The sequence below is a fragment of the Motacilla alba genome, chromosome 3 (assembly GCF_015832195.1).
Source record: "Motacilla alba alba isolate MOTALB_02 chromosome 3, Motacilla_alba_V1.0_pri, whole genome shotgun sequence".
NCBI lineage: Eukaryota > Metazoa > Chordata > Aves > Passeriformes > Motacillidae > Motacilla > Motacilla alba.
The window spans coordinates 26,799,720-26,817,980 of record NC_052018.1 but is presented as its reverse complement, the minus strand read 5'-3'; the positions used below and the strand labels follow the sequence as shown (position 1 = coordinate 26,817,980).

General features: G+C 35.6%; 1 protein-coding gene across 4 annotated transcripts in view; it reads left to right on the top strand.

Annotated features, from left to right (window-relative positions):
- EYS (eyes shut homolog) overlaps window positions 1-18,261 on the top strand; it is a 789,226-nt gene that overhangs the window by 721,658 nt on the left and 49,307 nt on the right. For all 4 annotated transcript variants that reach the window (XM_038131819.1, XM_038131820.1, XM_038131818.1 and 1 more), the window contains one exon: window positions 13,676-13,848. In XM_038131819.1, the coding sequence (XP_037987747.1) occupies window positions 13,676-13,848 (173 nt within the window). The remainder of the gene's footprint in view (window positions 1-13,675; window positions 13,849-18,261) is intronic.

Below are 18,261 nucleotides of genomic sequence, written 5' to 3'. Positions count from 1 at the left end.
CTCCTTTCTCCACAATTATCATGCAGATTCCATCCCAAAGGAAATATTCTCTGTTCAGCTGCACTAGCAGAAATCTCTGACAGAGATGGCCATCCCACAAACATCACTGTGAGATATTTTTTACTTCAGCTTAACAAATGAAAATATGATGAATATTAACATACTTTAAAATTGTTTAGTTACTCTTCTCTTTAACACCTTTAAAAAGAAATCATAGTGTAGGTACAATAGGAAAGTGAGATTTTAAAAGAATTTGCTCATCGTATAATAGAAGATAGTAGTTAACTCCAGTGCTGATCTTATGTTTGAAATAGTTCAGCAGAAAATAATAAACACTAATAAGTGTTTATAATCGACTATGGTTTATATCAGTTCTAGTCAAAGATCTTTTAAAGAGCTTATCTCACAGATGATACAATGTCAAACTGACCTATTTATATCAGTGGTTATGATAGTCCACTACTACGTTGATAACATATAAAATGTTCTAAGTGAATGTTAATGAAGTTAGGATTTTACACATTTAATTTAAAATATTTTAAAAGGAAGCAAATAAAAAACTATATTTGTCTTTGATGACAGTATTTAATTTACTGCTTTTCTACCACTGAATGCCCATCAACTTAGTACAGAAGCTATATATGGCAGACTATACAGTTCAATGGTAGCTGTGCCTCAGTAGGACTTCCCACCTTTTAGCACCCTTTTCTTCAATATCCAATACACAACAAAATGTAATTATCAACTCTGCATACAAATCTAATATTTCCTACTTTGATTTTGGAGTCATTTTATTTGTATCACATCCTGAATTGTCACACAACAGTATACTTTATTAACTTTTCAGAATTACATAACCTTGAGTAAAGCAAGACCTTTTTTTTCTTTTTGCAAAGAGAAGCACATGCATCAAAAAATTTAGCTGTTTTACCAGCTTCTGTAGTTCCTAAGTGGTTTCACAGAGATCATATCATTGTCTGCATTAAAGCATGTGCTAAGATAATGATTCTCATTAAACCAGTCAACTTGTTCAGGCAAGCTGAACATTCACACTGTGGTCTGACCCTTCCACATGTTAAACAATATTGTGTTGGAAGCTCAGTTACAAGTGGGAGTTTCAAAACAAACATTCTTTGATGTGAAAGTTATTCAGATGTGGTAAGACCTTGACTCCAGGGAACTACTTTCCGGTCCTGAAAGTCTTAAAAAGGCTGTAGAAAACCCCTGCACATCAGAAAATGGAATCAGTTAACAAAGAAAATATTTTCATTTTTGAGTTGTGTAATTCATTTAGATAGCACAGATAACATTTATATTTTTTAATTTTACACTTGTAAAATAAGAATGTTACATAACCTGAGATTCTATCAAGTTTTCAGGATTCTAGGGAAATTTATGATACAAGTCTGAATTAACTTTTGAACTGCAGGCCTTGTTTTAGGTTAGCCTTTAAGTATCTAAGTGTCTTGGAAAATTTCTGGGAGCATTTTTCACTCTCTCTTTAGAAATTAAGAATGTTGAAGCCAGCAGTGGTAGCATAAAAGAGTCTGTTGTTCTGAACCAGAAATGATCATTATAATAATCTGCCCCTAGCTTTGAAGAGGCATGTAGCAGAAATTGAGACTACTGAGGTTTAGCTGGCACTCCAAGTTTACTTTTTGTCAATAAATCTTTAATATTAAAGCAAAGCAGTCCAGAAGTAGAGACTGGAATTCCAGGTCACCTTCTCTCAATTGAGAATTTAAATTAAATTTCTGATTTTAATTAAGCCTATTTGTGTTACAGTGTATGAAAAGCTGTGTTTTTCAAGATCACCTGTTTTCAATAGTTCTGTCATAATTTGGTCAAGTGAGCCTGAAAGCCTAGGAAAATTCCAAGCACCTACTCTAATTACTAAATCATTCTGCAACCACAAGCAGATTGTTTCTTTCACAGCCTAGCTGATGTGTTAGTTGCCCTTACTAGCTCTAATGTGCATTTCACTTATAGGAGCATTGATATCAATGAATAGGAAGAAATGGAAGGAAGGAATTCCTTCATTAATATTTCAGCCAATATGGCTTTGCAATGTATTTGTTAGAAATTGACTAAAGGAAGTAAACATGAAGGGTTAAAATTAATTCTTTCCTCTTGCTGGATCAGAGCTCTGTCTTCTTTTTTTAAATTCTTACTTTTCTTTTATTTTTTTTTAATAGGGCATTTTTACTTCCTTTATGTTGTAACTTCAAAACAAATGTGACCACAAGGCATCACAGTTCATTCTGTGCTTGTTTCTATGGAGACATAGCGGACATCCCTATAAAGCAAAATAAAGAGATAATGGTTGCAGAAAATGCACAACTATGGTAGTTTTCATGAAGACAGAATGAGTAGTATACATGCTAGTAAACTGAAAAAAGCACTATTTTCCTTGAAGACTTAGCAGCCAGTATTAAACATCCCATCATGTGTTCACTGCAGGTGGTAGCAGTGCTAATTAGAATAAAGTCAAATATGTCTAATTCCACTTCCATGATCTCTTCATTTTGCTATGTAGACTTAGACACATTGAAACTTTATGGCAAAAATATGGACACACTTCAAATCACCATCCTTTCACCATCACTGAATCAGAAGTGCTTTTGTCAGAAGAGTACATCATGTATTAGAGGTTGAAGCACCACTCACTCCACCCAGCAGTGAAGAGCAGTATCTGTAAAATATTCAGACGTTAGTATGAGACAGTGTTATATCAGATTGTTACCAGCAATTGCTCCAGTACCTTCATTTTACGTGGACAGACACCACAGTGATGCACACTGGAAAATAAAATTTTCAGAAGGTGTAAAGAAATTCATTTACCTTCAAAAGTTAATATTGTCACAGGCACTTCCCTGCTGAATCTTAGTTATAGACACTCTACATCCAGAAAATAACATGAAATCTTTTGTCTGCTTTATTGACAAAACTGTTCTAAAATCCTCTATGATTAAAGGCAGATCATTTCATATGCTTTTCTCATCTTAATTTAGGTTATTTTAGTTATTGATTTATAAGTTCAAGTGTCTTATTTAAAAGAACTGCTCATTTCCATTCCCCAAAAATTTGAAAGGTTAGATAGTCAATAGAGCCAGAGTGACAGAATAACTTCCTGTTATTCTTCTACATAAATGTAAATAAATGGGTCAGCATCATGATATCAAGAGAAACTGAGTTGTTTCTCTGAAGGGAATCTGGAAGTGAATAACAGTACTGCTAATGATGTCATGATGCAACTGTTTCCCTCTATTGTATATTCTCCTGAAATATACTTTTTCAATATAATAATTTAGCTTTTGCTGCAAATGACCTGACTCATCTGACCTCTTGAATACAAGCTAGAGAGAGACTAATCTCATAGCACCTAAAGATAGGTCTGTTTGAGAAAATGGTACACAAATGGCCTTTTGTACCATTTATAAAGATCAGCTGTGAATCAGACTTCCTCTGTTGCACTTCGGATCAGTTTCTCTGGGTGTGTCAGCAACCGTGCTAATTCTCAATGGGACAACTTAAAAGTTACAATTATTGCACATTTGAAAAATGCCAACACTCAGTTTTATAGTATTTGATTTTACAGTTTTTAGGGCATTTTATATCCTTCATAAGTCATAGCCATCATCCAGGAATGTGTGAAATTCATAGCTGAGGCAGCAATCAAAGTAAAAGGTCAACCTACAAGATGGAACAACCCAAGCTATTGATAAAAAGCATATTGTAACAAAATTGAAAGCACACAGTGATTGCTAACTTTTCACTTCAGACAATATTTTGTAGTTCTAGTACTCAGTACTTCTTTTGTCCTTCTCATGTTCAATTAGTTTTGTAAGCTTAAGCAATTACTCTTTGTGAAAGCTTTGTGTGCTCTCCTATACATTGCCTTTCATTTTAGTAGGAGGAAACTGTGACAGAATGGTCAAGGTTTGGTCCTTCATACACACTTACTTTTCTAGCTGCTTTTTATTTTCAGTTTTTGTGACCTACTTTTGATGCAATTTAAAGAAATAGATTGAATTAATTGTAGAAATTTGGTTAGAGCCATGGACAAATGGAATCTATGAAGTTGTTCTTAACCTCCTACACTTCAGTTAAAGTATAAACAAAAGTTCTATGATGCAGGAATTTCTTGCTCCTTTTGAGAGCTGCTGGTTCTCCAGAGAAAGGATGAACAAGAAAACAGTGTTGAGGCTTTCTTTTCCTCTTTTATTCCCAACAGCAGAAGAAAATATCTGAACTACACTGGGAAGAAAGTGAATCTCAAAGAGATAAGAGAGACAGACAGGGTAAAGCTACCCAGGAGCTTTAAGAGACGGGTTTTTTTCAGAACTAAAGAAAAATGCTATTCTGTTTTTGTGCGAAGTCTTTATACTACACTCAGCACAGGTTACAATGCCCAGTGCACTGGTTGCAGGCCAATTTTTACTAGTCTTATTCTAAGAAACACAAGGGTCTAGGGTGTGTAGATATTTTTTTCCTTCTCTGGATTTCAGCATCACACATTCCATGCTTACGGTGTAATTAGATATATCTGCAGTGATGAAACACCAGTGTTGGGCTAAGATTTAACTCTAGACTTCATGTACCAGTATATGTGAGGTGATTCCTGAAAACCAGTATTCTTCAAACATGACCTACCAATTCAGCCACACCATGTGACTGACGACGTGCTAGTCTGAAGGCTGGGAAATTTCCATAGTCACATTTAAAGCTCTAGGACTTGTCTGTATTAGAGTTAAAGCCCTGGACAGTCAAAGAAACTACAGATTGAAAAGGCACAGAGATTTTAATTACCTTCTGAGGGAAAGAAATCGTCTTGGTCATTGGCAAGGAAACTTACATTATCTAGTTTGCACCATCTAAGGAATTTTGGCTAATCTACCATCTTTTGTAGGCAATAAATCTGTAGAATATATGGCAAATGCAATTGCTTATGTCATTCATATATCACCTCAATCTTCATAATATAATATAATAAGGTCTAGATAATAGAGATAGAAATTAATGGAAATTAATTCAGCCTACAACATTCCTAGTATTTCATGCCTTGGAGGCTGTAGTTTGGTGAGCTGTATAGATACTAATCAATTTCATTTGAGGTTGAAAAAAGGAGGTTTTTTAAAAAAATTAGATATAATAAATATTTTGAACAAAATATTTTCTGTTGACAAATGACTTTTAGTTATAGCTCAAATACTCTTTCCAAAACTGTGTATAAGTCCAGGGAAGGTTCTGCAGTGCTATTTTTACTGATTAGATCAGGGGTGCATTTCTAATATGTTAACTACCGTGACATGGTACGAGTACATTTTTTAATATACATTAGTGTATGTTATTATAGAATCAAATTTTCGGTGATGCATAGTCAGAAGAAACAAGGGATTACATTTCACTGGCCACTGGGCAAACACAGATGCTGGTCTACAAATGCCTACTGGTTTGAAGAATTATTTCTGTGGAGGAATATTATCTTGTCCTTCCTTAACTTAAAGAATCAGGAGGAAAAAAAAGTTCCTAAAGCCCATGGGTAGACAACTAATAGAATTTAAATATTAAAAGCTATGTAAAAGGTTTACAGGCAAAGTGTAGAGATACAACTTTCTCATTAAGGCTAGAATACTGTTGTGAAAGTATGACTCATAGTCATTCCCTTCCATGGAAAAGCACTATCCATGGGGACTTGCTCTTTCTAAATTGTGGCTCTTGATCCACCTCATGGCTCTGTTAGCTGTTCAGAGAAAAAGCCGAGCGCATGCCCAGCTTTGTGTTTTCATCAAGAAATGAAAAAGCAACGTACAAATGTTCTTTTGGCAATCAGAGAAAAATAAATTGGAAATTGAATGTGGAAAGATGAACCATCAAAGAAAGATTCTATTCAGGTTTTCCTCCATGAAGTTTATTCCTTCAGAATTTCTCTCCTGTGACACTTTTAGGATAGTTAGAAAAAAGAATATCCAAAGTGAATGGTAAAGGTTTTGTCAGTTCAAAGCAGCTGTGGTTTACCTGGTCATTTGAGATGTTGTCAACTTTTCATAGAGCCTTTAGTAATTGCTGTTTTCATTCATAGCTTAGAGTACATTTTATGTGTTTATAAACATAGATTCTTATCTGTAAATATTACACTGTGTTACATGCATATGGGAAAATTATCTCCATTTTTTTGAGCTACACACAGAAATCTCAGAGACTTGGGTTGAAGCTAGGACATGAGGAGGTACCTAGGATTGAAGAGAAGGCTCTAAATTTGAATTACCAGGAGGTATAAGAAATTAGTTGAAAAGGATGCCCCGCAAATTCAAACCTTAACTTACCATTTTATGTGAGCTTTTAAGAGATTTGTGTCTTCCAGCCTTGTACATAGACCAGGCTTAAAAGAAAGAACTGATGATCAAGGTCTTGTGATTCAGAATGTTTTTAAAACAGAAAAGGTAATGGGTGCTAAATAGACATGAAAGAAATGCTGAACCCTGATTATTAAAGTTGTGAATTGGGAGAACTAGTGACAACATCAGCAAGAATTGGTTATGGAAGCTTCTTTCTGTAAGTTGAATTCAGAATGGTTTTCGTCTGTGGAAGTTCAAAATAATGAATACATAAATAATAAACCTCTTTTAGAAACAGGAAAAGAAATTAGTAAGAAATTGATAAAGAGAAAAAAGTATTATGACCACCTAGATTTGCACTATATTTTTTTCCTCTTTCAAGGTAGACAGTGCTGGATTTAGAATATAGCCATCATAGTTCAAAGTTATTATGTTGTGTATTTAAAGTAAATGCTGCTATTTTACAAACTGTTAAAGCGTTTGCCCTGCAATTTTGTTACTTGTCTCCTCATGATTACTCTAGCAAACTGAAGCTGGTTTGTAATGAGGCTGAAATCCTGGAAAATATTGTCATGTAGTTCTGCAACCTATAAGTTAATCTACAATTGAAGTAATTAATGGTTTTGTGCTTAAAGATTGTTTTAAATTTCTAATAGAAATTAGTCATAGTATACAAAGCAAGTTTAATGAAAGCAGTGCAACAAGCAGTATGGTGCAGGCCAATGCTCAGTGTCACTGCTTTGGGTATGATATTCCCAAGTCCTACTGCAAATAGTAGAGATATTGGAGCAAAAGCTGTTTAGAGCCCTAGGGACTGCTGAGAGCAATTGGAAATCTTCTGTCATAAGCAATTATGATTGATTTTTGAAGGACAAACAGAATTTAGACTGCATATGATTTCAGTAAGATATGGAGCTCTACCTTCAACCTTATGCTGCTGAAAATATTTACATGATGCCCTGGACATGTTTCATATAGTCCGAATTTTTCATTATCAACGTCATAGCCTTTCAACTCTAAAAAAAGAAAAATTATAAATATATTTATCATATGTCAACATCTATTGACTATTTTTCGCATAAACACAAGGAAGGACAAAATGTAGATTTAACTGAAAAGACCGAGACCAGGGAAAGCAGTAATGTCAGAGCTAATTATAGCCCTTGCACTGCATCCTGCCTGACAGATCATTATTTCTCTTCCTAGATGTGGCCAGGGAATGGATTTCTGCCCAGATAGATTTTTTTTACCAACGATTACTTGCTGTACTTTTTCTGAGGGATCCTTAACCATCTGTCATTAAGCGTTACATGTCCAGAACTGCTTGATACCACAATTGTGCATCGTCTTGTGACAGGAACGGTCATAACTGACATGTTACCAGGCAGAACTTTTCATGCATCATACATTTTAATGGATATGTATCCTTCATAGGATGGTTATGGAATCTTGCATGTGGAAAATGGAGTCTAAAGAATGCTTATAAAAGACCCCAGAACAGGCTTCATGATCCTGAAAAGTTAGTACTGTGTTAGTAAGTTCAATTAGTACACTGCAAAATAAATTAAAACCATCCTGAACTCCTGAAAATAAGGGCATTTTTGAAGGTCTGAAAGAGAAAATCTGCCAATAAGCAAGAGTTTCTCTTCCTTCATTTTTTCCATAAATCAAATTCTGTCCTTCCTGAATCACAGCTAAAACTGCAGGAAACTTTCTACAGTTTAGGTATTGTTTAAAGAGTGTGTTCTTGCTCAAGGAAACTCATATGCTTAATGGTAAGATAGAGCAGATGCTCATTTTTGTCTGACTGTGATGGATAAAGCTTTATTTGGGTCTATAAATTAATTTTCTGCTAGAGTTGAATCAGTTTGTACACAATGGTCTTTTTTGCCTGCGTTGACAAGAGGCAAGCAAGGTGTTGGAGCCTTTTTGTCCCTCATGCTCTCCTTTTGAAGTGGGATTGTAACCTTTCCACTCCAATATTTGAATCTAAATCGAATAATTCAGAAGTATCATTTAAAAGTGAGGGCCTATTTAGTCTGTGATAGAACCAGTATAACTCTTAGTCTGCCCCAACGAAAATTTTAAGCCAGATAGTTCCTCCATGAGTTCACCCAACCAATCTCAAAACATTTTCACTATGAGTTTTCTAAACCAACTTAATTCACAAGTGCTTTGGTCTTGGTTTAAAGAGAGCCTTCATATACATAAAGCAGGTTAGAAAATTGTGGTGGGTTGAGCATGGCTGGACACCAGGTGCCCACCAGAGCTGCTCTATCCTCCTTAGCTGAAAAAGGGAGAGAAGATATAGTGAAAGGCTCATGGATCAGGCTGTCATGGGCAAAACAGGCTCAACTTGAGGAAAAAATAATTTTTAACCTATCTAATCAGAGTAGGGCAAAGAGAAATAAAACCAAATCTTAAATCACCTTCCCTTCACCCCTTCCTTCTTTCTGGCCTCAACTTCATTCCCGAATTCTCTACGTCCACCCCCACAGTGGCACAGGGGTGTGGGGAATGTGGGTTGCAGTCATTTCATCCCAAGTCTCTGCTGCTCCTTCCTCCTCAATGGGAGGGCTCCTCACTCTTCTCCTGCTCCAGTGTGGGATTCTTCCTATGGGAAACAGTCCTTCATGAATTTCTTCAGTGTGGGAAGGCCTATGGGCTGCAGTACTTCAGAACTGCTCCAGTGTGTGTCCCAAGGCACAGGGACACAAGTCCTGCCAATAAACCTGTTTCAGCATGGCTCCTCTCTCCATGGGGCCATGGCCCTGCCAGGATCCTACTCCAGCACAGGCTGCTGCCAGGGCTTTTTTTCTACTTCTTAGCAACATTATCCCAGAGGCATTGCAATGGTTGCTGATGGACTTGGCCTTGGGCAGTGGCAGGTCCATCTCACAGCCATCTGGCATTGGCTTTATTGGACATGGGGGAAGCTTCTGGCAGCTTCCCACAGGAGCCACCCCTGTAGGTCCCTGCCACTACCAAAACCTGATCACACAAACCCAATACAAAAATTCTTTCAGTGAAAGGCAAAGCAAATTAAAGTGAACAGAACTTGCAGAATAATGCTTCCAGACAGAGGAAAAATGAATCAAAACAGTAAAGATAACAAAAGCATTCAGAGCTAGACAAGATACCGTAATTGAGGAAACCTGAGTGAAAAGTACTAAAGCAGCATGAAAGCTGAATTGATTTTGGGAGCTGTATAATAGAAGGAAAGATTGGCAGATATATCATATACTAAAAAACACCTGCTGTGCACAAGGAAGAAACACCTCCTTTATATATTGTCCTTTGATATTTTTAAGATAATTGACGAGATAAGGTTATCCTTCTGGCTGCAGCGAGTTTCTGTGGGATTTTCTATTACACAAAGCTTTCAAAGGGATACTGTAATTGCCTTTACATTATGCTGGTGTTTTCTGGAAAGCAATTTAATGGATCTTTGCATGAAGCATAATTCAACTTAAAGTTTAAACTGAAAATGTATGATGGTCCTTTCATTTTTCAGTAATTTAAAACAAAAGAGTGCTATGAAAACATAATAGTAACAACTTGAAAATAAACTGAAGTACCTCTACTACTTATTGTCTGAAGGAGCTATTCCCTCCAACTTCCATAGCTTCATTACAGATAGTATAATGAGGGCACTTAAAGAACCTATGTCATTCAATATTGAACCCATTGTGACGCAGAGTACAACCATGGAATCATAGAATCATAGAATGCTTTGTGTCAGAAGAGACCTTAAAATCATCATGATTAATGGGTGTTGAATGTGCTTCCTTTTAGGGAAGCCCTCTTGCATAAAACTACGCAAAGGGCATGTGCTTTCATTGTACTCCCACTTTAGAGATGGAAAAAGCACAGGAATATAGAAAATTATACTCTGCTTTGGGCAAACACAACACTGTCAATAGAGTACAGATGATGTCTGTGACACATTATGAAGAGGGATTATAATCTTTTCTTTCAAAATCAGAATTGACTTAAGTCAAAAGCAGGGTTTTAATAGCTGGTTAAATACAGCTGTGACTGGATTACTAATGTATTACAATCCAGTCTCCTCTGTATTGTGCAATATTTAAAATAAATAAATAAATTACCATAATCTGGGTTGGCATTCCAAAGCTGTCAATATTATAGAAAACTTTGATTTCATTAAATCAGGTCACTGATGTAATATTGATTCAAGGAGAGAAATTGTATTACTGAATTATCAATACCATGTCATGTCATGCAAATATTTATTGGTGACTTTCTTTCCAGTCTAATACCTAAAGCAAAGATCAAAGGAATATTTTAACATGGGAAATGGTAATACAAAATATGTCCCTTACCATTCTAGAGGACTATAAGAATGTCAGGGAATAGTTCATTTTCCCTACACTTTTTTTCCCTGTATCATAATCCTGGAGGCATGAGGTGATGGTGCCCTGGAAACACTCTTCTTGTCTCTCACTCCTTTTCTACTATTCACTCCTTTTCTACTATTTCTGTCTTTTCTCCCATTTGCTTTCACTGTTTGTGTCTTCCTTCCTTCATATGATTCTAAATAGTTAGGGGTTGTTTGGAAGTTTTTTTCTCTATTTACTCCTGGAGTTCTTCAGGGCTTTAGTGTAAAATCTGGAGGGGTTTTTTGTGTGTAACATATACCATGACTGCATGATTTTATTTTGATGGTTTATAAATCTGCATCCACATTAGTAGGTAATGTCGTTCAATAGGCATAGATTTTCAGATCAAAGCAATTAGTGCTGAGGACCCAACATTCCCATTATTCATGTTTCAAGAAGCTTTGACTCACACTAGACCTGGTCTGTTTCTGAATGTTGAGTCCATACAGCGGAAGCAACCTGAGCTGTAAGACAATCTTCTGGTGCAGGTTCATCAGAAAGAAATTCAGTTCATGTACTCTAGAGACACAATGTGGAACAAGCCACTTCAACAGGGAACAGCCAGGAGATTTTCTGCAAAACCATGCTCTGGATCTAAACCCAAACACTAATACAGTCATATAACACATTTCCACAAAACATTCCAAATTTGTTTCTAGTTCTGCAGCTTCAAAATTCTGGTATTTTCCTTGTTTTTCACTTTTTTCAGCTCATATATGTAATTACCCAATAAGTTTTTCTTGGAGTCATTCACAGGTGTACAGCATATGCAAAATATATTACTGTTCTGATTTTCTGCCCTCTTTCATTTGCTTCTTGCATTTATAAAGGGTAGCAGGCCATCATGAAATTGTGAGATCTACCTGGGAGAAGTTCTTGGCCATTCAAGCATAATGTGTTTCTTGCATCTGAGATTAATTCAGTAGAATATGGGAGATTTCATCCTTATCTTAACCTAGTACAGTTACAGCGTGCTTTGAGAAAGAATAAGTTATTTGGGGCTTTGTATACTAATTATTGTGAAATAGATGTGATAATTTTCTTTCTCTGTGGTTAGCTGTTATACTTTCCAGTTTTATATTATTTTGTAAAACTTTTTAAAAACTGTTTTCTTTGCCTTATCAGGAATCACTCTTCTTTACTATCAGAATCTTACAGCACCAATAGTGAAATGTCATAACATTGCTCATTTTGTAAACCATAAACTACTCACCATTTTTTATGAAACCTGCTACTTTTAATCTTCTCCACAATAGCAAAAGTAGACTATAAAAAGAAATAGCTGATGTTCACATATATAGGTCATTAAAAGAATGCATGAATTTTTTTATTTAAAGGTGAAGATGTCTGTGTCTTATGGCAGTCAGCAGCGATGATCCACCTTTTCTTCTGTAAAAAAACTGAATACGTTTGATAACTAAAAATTGTTACACATAATTGTAGATTTCCATGAATAATTCCGTTTATTAATGCTTTTTTAATTAGCTGAACTGTGTAATGTTGATATTAAAACCTCTGAAAGCAGGATTCTCAATACTGCACAAATGAAAGCAACCAGTAGCTCATTTAGATTCCTCTCATGCTGTCTGCAGCAGATCTATAAATAGAATAGGCTACACACAGAAATTTATTATTGCAGCTGATAGCAATTTTCTTTTGCAAAGGTGTCTGGAGGCATTATTCATGAGATTCATTCTGGTAGACTCTCAAGCTGAGATCCTCACTCCCCAGCTCTGCAGGTGGTCAGTTTAGGAACACACTAATCAACTGCTATGAGCAAGGACTGTCACAAGACTTACTTATTTCCATCTTTTAAAAGTACAGGAGGTCTTTCAGCTGCAGATTATTTTCTTTAACTTGATTGCATGAATATTATAAGCAGATAATGATTTTTTAGAAATCACGTGCATTTGAAATTTTATCAGTGCTCATCCTAATCATTATGCTATTATTGGAAAACCACAATGAGTGTGATTTGATACAACATGCACCATGTCTTCTGCATTTATACCCACGGGCACATGTGACCTTTTCAAGTAAAAGGCAGATATGTTTCTGTTCAATACTGAGGATGTACATGAATACTGAGCAATCACATGAATTGACCTATCAAGCTGTCATCTATTTTTAGCCATAATATAAGGGGGAAATCAAACAAGACCTTTTATGAAATTATATTTATAATAAGTCATAGATGGGAATATCTTGCACTCTTTTGTTTTCCTATCTGTTTTGGTTTTCCTACCATATCTGTCATTGTGCTATCTTTGAGTACTATTAAGAAAAAGGTGGTACAACCAGAATATGTACATTTCTAAATGTTGGTTTTGTCTGGTTATGACTTATTTTTATCCTTGCCTATTCTAATATTCTTTCTATGACTGAGAACATAAGTTATATGATAGCAGAGATATACCTGTTTATTCTGTTTCATTTCAACATAATCACTACTGCAAGTGTTTATATTTCAAGATTTTCTGCATCCTACTGTATGCATACAATCTATATGTGGCACCTGAATATACAAATTATGTTTCCATTTGTAAAATAAAATAGTAACTTTCATTTTTTGTTCTCACATGCTTTCAATTTTTTAGACATACTAGAAGACCTTTTCTTCTGTAGCAGTTATTTTGACTATGCTCTGAAAGAAGCAACACAAACAACTAGTGAGACATTAGAAGAGTCACACATCTCACCAGCAAAAGAAAGAAAAATTAAAATTTAAAATTAAACCCAAAAGAAGCTGTCATCTCAAGTCCTAGTAAGGCATTCTGGCATGTTTAATTCCAGGAACACTAGTAAAAGCAGAGATCTATTACAACCATAAGTCAGATGTCTCAGATTTTCTCTAAGTGCAAATCCTATTCTGCTTGTTTTAAATGCATTTTGGTACTTACACTTTTTTGTTTGTTTGTTGTAATTTAAATTTGTCAGTGATGAAGAAAATTGGTATTGTGAATGCCCTAAACTCTACACTGGAAAACTCTGCCAGTTTGCAACTTGTGATGAAAATCCATGTGGAAACGGTGCTACTTGCTTTCCAAAGTCCAGGCGAGATGCTGTTTGCTTGTGTCCATATGGAAGGTCTGGCATCCTTTGCGGTGATGGTAAGAAAGATTTTCTTCGTGCATTGGTCATAGTTTCTATCATTCATAAAAGCTGTGGTAAGAAATATGTCAAAGGTTTTGAAGGTAAAACACTGAAAGTCACGACCTCCCCACCTAAAAACACAGCCCTAAATCCAATCACACACAAAGAATGGCTAAGCTGATCACCCTTCCCATGTGTGGTTTCATCAAAGTTCCAGCCAGAGAAAGGTAGACAGAGGGATCAAAGAAGCTGAGAGTTTACTCAGAGAAGCTGGGAAATACCAGGTAACATTTGATGTTTTAGTAAATCACCTGGAGAAAAACAGTGATTCAAGTGAGAGCTCCTTTGGAGAAATTGATTTCTCCTGTAGTTTGATTTTTCGTCTGCTTACAGAAGCATAACTTTGTACATTTTGCATATTAAAGCAGTGAAAAAATAATACTTTCTGGATTGTAAAAATACCACCATATACCATAATTTGATTAATTTCTCAGGTCAAAAAGAAGGACAATTTAAAATTTACTAAGTGCTTTGCTGTGAAACAGGAGACAGGATGAAGTGAAAAAATAAAGCAAAGGAAATAGGTCACTTTGACTAACATTGTCAAAGGAAGGACTTTTATTCCTTGAGCATTGATTATAATGATTGTTCTAGGTCAGGAATTCCTGTGTGTTAACATCCAAGGTATTCTTTCCCCTAGCAGTGAATGCAGCAAAAAAGTAATGATTGAAAAGCCTACATATAGAAAATAATCAGCTTATTTATTGGTCCGCATGAAATATAAATAAATATAAACAATGATTAGGTTGTTTTTTTGTCATATCATATACATATTTAAGTGTTATTTAAAGTTTTTATTTCCAAAATTTTCAGTAGATAAACATTTATCTTTTATCTGCTTTCATCTAACCATGATACTTGATGGCAAATAATAGAAGTGAATATATGAAACGTGTGATAATTTCTTGGTAACCTTTCCTAATTTATAGTAGCAATACACTGGGACTTCATTTGCTGCATCTCTAATCATCCAAGCTGCATTTTTTTGTTCCTTCTCAATTCCTCATTCTTTAAAATGAGGTTCCAGAGCAAATTCAAGGTGCTATATTCAAGGTCTGATAATGCCACTGCTTTATTATAGTGGTGTCTGACATTTTTCTGTCTTACTCTCTGCCCTTACTTAAGCCATTTTTGTTTTCTTTCTGTTTCTCATTCTATTTTCTTTTATGAGTACACTGACATATCCATCAAAGTGCTTATTAAAATTTCCAACACCTCTTCCTTTGAAAGCTGATAGTGAGGTCACAGCCCACTGTTCTGTATTTAAAACTAAGACTGTTTCTGTTGTCTGCCCCAATTTACATCTGTCAACACTGACTGTCCTCTAATGTTTTTCCCTGTCGATGTTCAATGAGGCTCTTCTGCAGATCTTTGTATTTAATTGTCTCTAAATTGAGAGACTACATAAAAATTGAGAACCTAAATTGAGAGAAAATGCAGAAATTCATTAGTTTGATTGGGCTATAAAACTGGAGTCTTTGGAAGCACAGAAAGAATTAATTTTAATGAGTGGAAAGGGAAAACTGTCTGGACCATCACTATAAACAAGCAAAACAGGAAAGAACACTCAGCTTTGCAGGACATAAATCTAAGGTAATCAGCTGACAACATAAGAAACTATTATTGGGATATGAATAACTATTTTCTTGAACTGTATCCTAACAATTTAGAAGGAATAGAAATAACCTGAGCACAGACAGAAGTCTTAAAATGAATTGCAAGAGGTCCCTTTATCCCATTTTCTAAAACTAAGGGAGAAAGAGAGCCACAATGCAGTGGAGGCTGGATGTATCCTTTATGGATAGCCCCAGCAGCATCAAAGACATACTTCTGGGAAATATTTGAAGATAATGATAGATTGCCTAATTAAAATGATAGAACAATTTAATTTACTTTAGAAGCAGAAGGCAAACTTAATTGTTTGCTATGACAAAATGTGTATCCCAGATAATAAATTTAATAGAAAGAAATGATCCATAAAAAATTAAGGCGTAAAAGCACAGATTTTAAATGAATAACCTTTTGTTTAAGATACACAATAATATTGTCTCTACTATTCAGATTACAACCTAATGCTTGCTACTTTGTGTCTGAAACACTGAAGAAAAGCTGTTTATCAAAAATATTTATCAAATAATAGTTGGTCTTCATCAACACCGAACAAGTGAGATGTCGCAGTGATTATTTGATAAAATGAATATAACTAATGTAGCAAATAGAATTGCAATTTCATGCCAGCTTGGCTGCTCCTACCAATAGAGATTATTTGCAAAAAACACAGTAAGGATAAATGAAGATGTGGACAGAGCCATAAATGAGCCCACAGATACAGATCTTCCCCGTATCCAATTGCCATCTGTTAAGGGCTGGAAATCATGCTAAGAACAACAGCAATATATGTAAGGAAAAGTTATAATTCACAGAATTACTAGGTTAAATAAAACTATTGTCACTATTAAATAAAAAAAAAACAGAAATAGAAAAAAACTAAGAAAAACCAAATTGTGACAAGCTAAAAGTGCATAATTTTATGTGAAATGCATAACATTCAAAAAGTGAAGAAAATTATAGAATGATTGTAAATATGAAAAATGAGGCAAAAATGCAAGGACAGATAGTAACTTCTGTTAGACAAACATATATAAATATTGAAAAATAGACAAGGTCTGAGACTAACAAGGACTTTTCTTACATTTCTGGATCAGATGAAGCATACTGCAGTCTAAGCAGGCTGGTGACCATGTCTCTGAGTTTATTTGTTATGCTGTGCTTGTTTCAGGCATCAATAAAAGCTTCCAAAAGCATGTCCATTTTTCCAAATATACATAACAAGATGCATTATCTCTCACTACACATTTTTGTTGCTTCTATCGTTAGATGACCATGTTATTTTGATTGCAAGTTGACCATTGTACATTGAAATGTCTCTCAAGAACCTACACAGCTACAGCATAATGGGCCAAGGGGAGGGGGAATGATAATATAAAACAGAAGAGAGCACAGGCCATGAGGTGTAGAACATGGCCAGACAATCATTCTGATCTATTTACATGTGCCTGGCCCTTATTGTCTCTGTATCCCTCTATTTTCCTCACTTGTTCCTCCCCAAATCACCTAATTTTCTCTTTTAGACACCCGTTAGCCCTGTGCTATTCCAAAATGCTCTTCACCTACATCTCATAATGTGTCCCATTCCCAATGGTAGTTATACCCCTCTGTCCAAAAGGTGATCCACTGTTGACTCATCATGGGATGTGTCACACCTTGACACTAGGTAGGGATCTGGACAAGGTGTTCCTTCCTCTGAATCCTTATTTTGGGTCCTGTCAGCTCTTCTGCTCTGTGCTCCTCTGGGATTACGGAGATGGACCTGTGATGGGCTCGTGGCTCCTGGGATAGGTGTGGGACTTGACTGTTGATTTGCAGAGTTAAATGCCTCTGTGACTTCCAACTTGGCTGGGGGGTTGGAGTGAAGGGAAAGAGAGGAGAACACCATGGATGCCCAACACTTTGGAAAAGGCACTATGAGACTATAGAGCCTATGTCTACATGGGCAGATTGACTAATTCCCCCAAATGACTGCTTCTTTAAGCTGCAGATAATGGGATCTATATAATTTAAATTGATTTTTATGAAAACAGCCAGCATTCAAGCCCTTAGTCTGATAAATTTCCTTTCACATTTAAATTAGCAAAAAGTTGCTTGCATTTTGTTTTTTGCACACTACATATCTCCTCCAGTGTTTAGTATCACAGAGTTGATTAGAGTTGTTAAATTGCTACCATCTCTGTAATCAGCCTTTATTTCTTTTTTCTTTTTTTTTTTATTTTTGTTTACACTTCTATCCAAGCACAGAATGGATGCATTTCCTGGTTTGTACAGGAGATTGATACAGTCTGTAAAATATAAGATCAGTATGTTTGAAGTATCTGAGTGTAAGAAATTTTGACATATAAGATGCAGAATTCCTAAATAGTAAATATCAGTGTATCATTGTACTGCGGAATGTACTTAAATGCAAGTGAGGCAGGAACGGTTCATTCACCAGGACTGGAAATGTACACCTGGTGTTGTTTGTAATAATATGTTGCACAAGAAATGGGGCTATTTTGGGAAGATGTTGGTCATAACATGAGGCCTTTTGTTGAGCCGAGAATCAAGAACAAGCACTTTGAAAGTACAAATGGAGATTTAAAGGGAGAAGGATTTCAAAGGCATGTGCATTGCTAAAATGAGTAATTGTGTCATTTGCAGTGTTTTAGACCAAACTTCAGTGGTTTGGTTTCACATATGTTCACATATGTGACAACATGAAGCAGAATCCTAACTGTGGCATTGTATTTAGCAAACACACCCTGGAAAGGGTCATT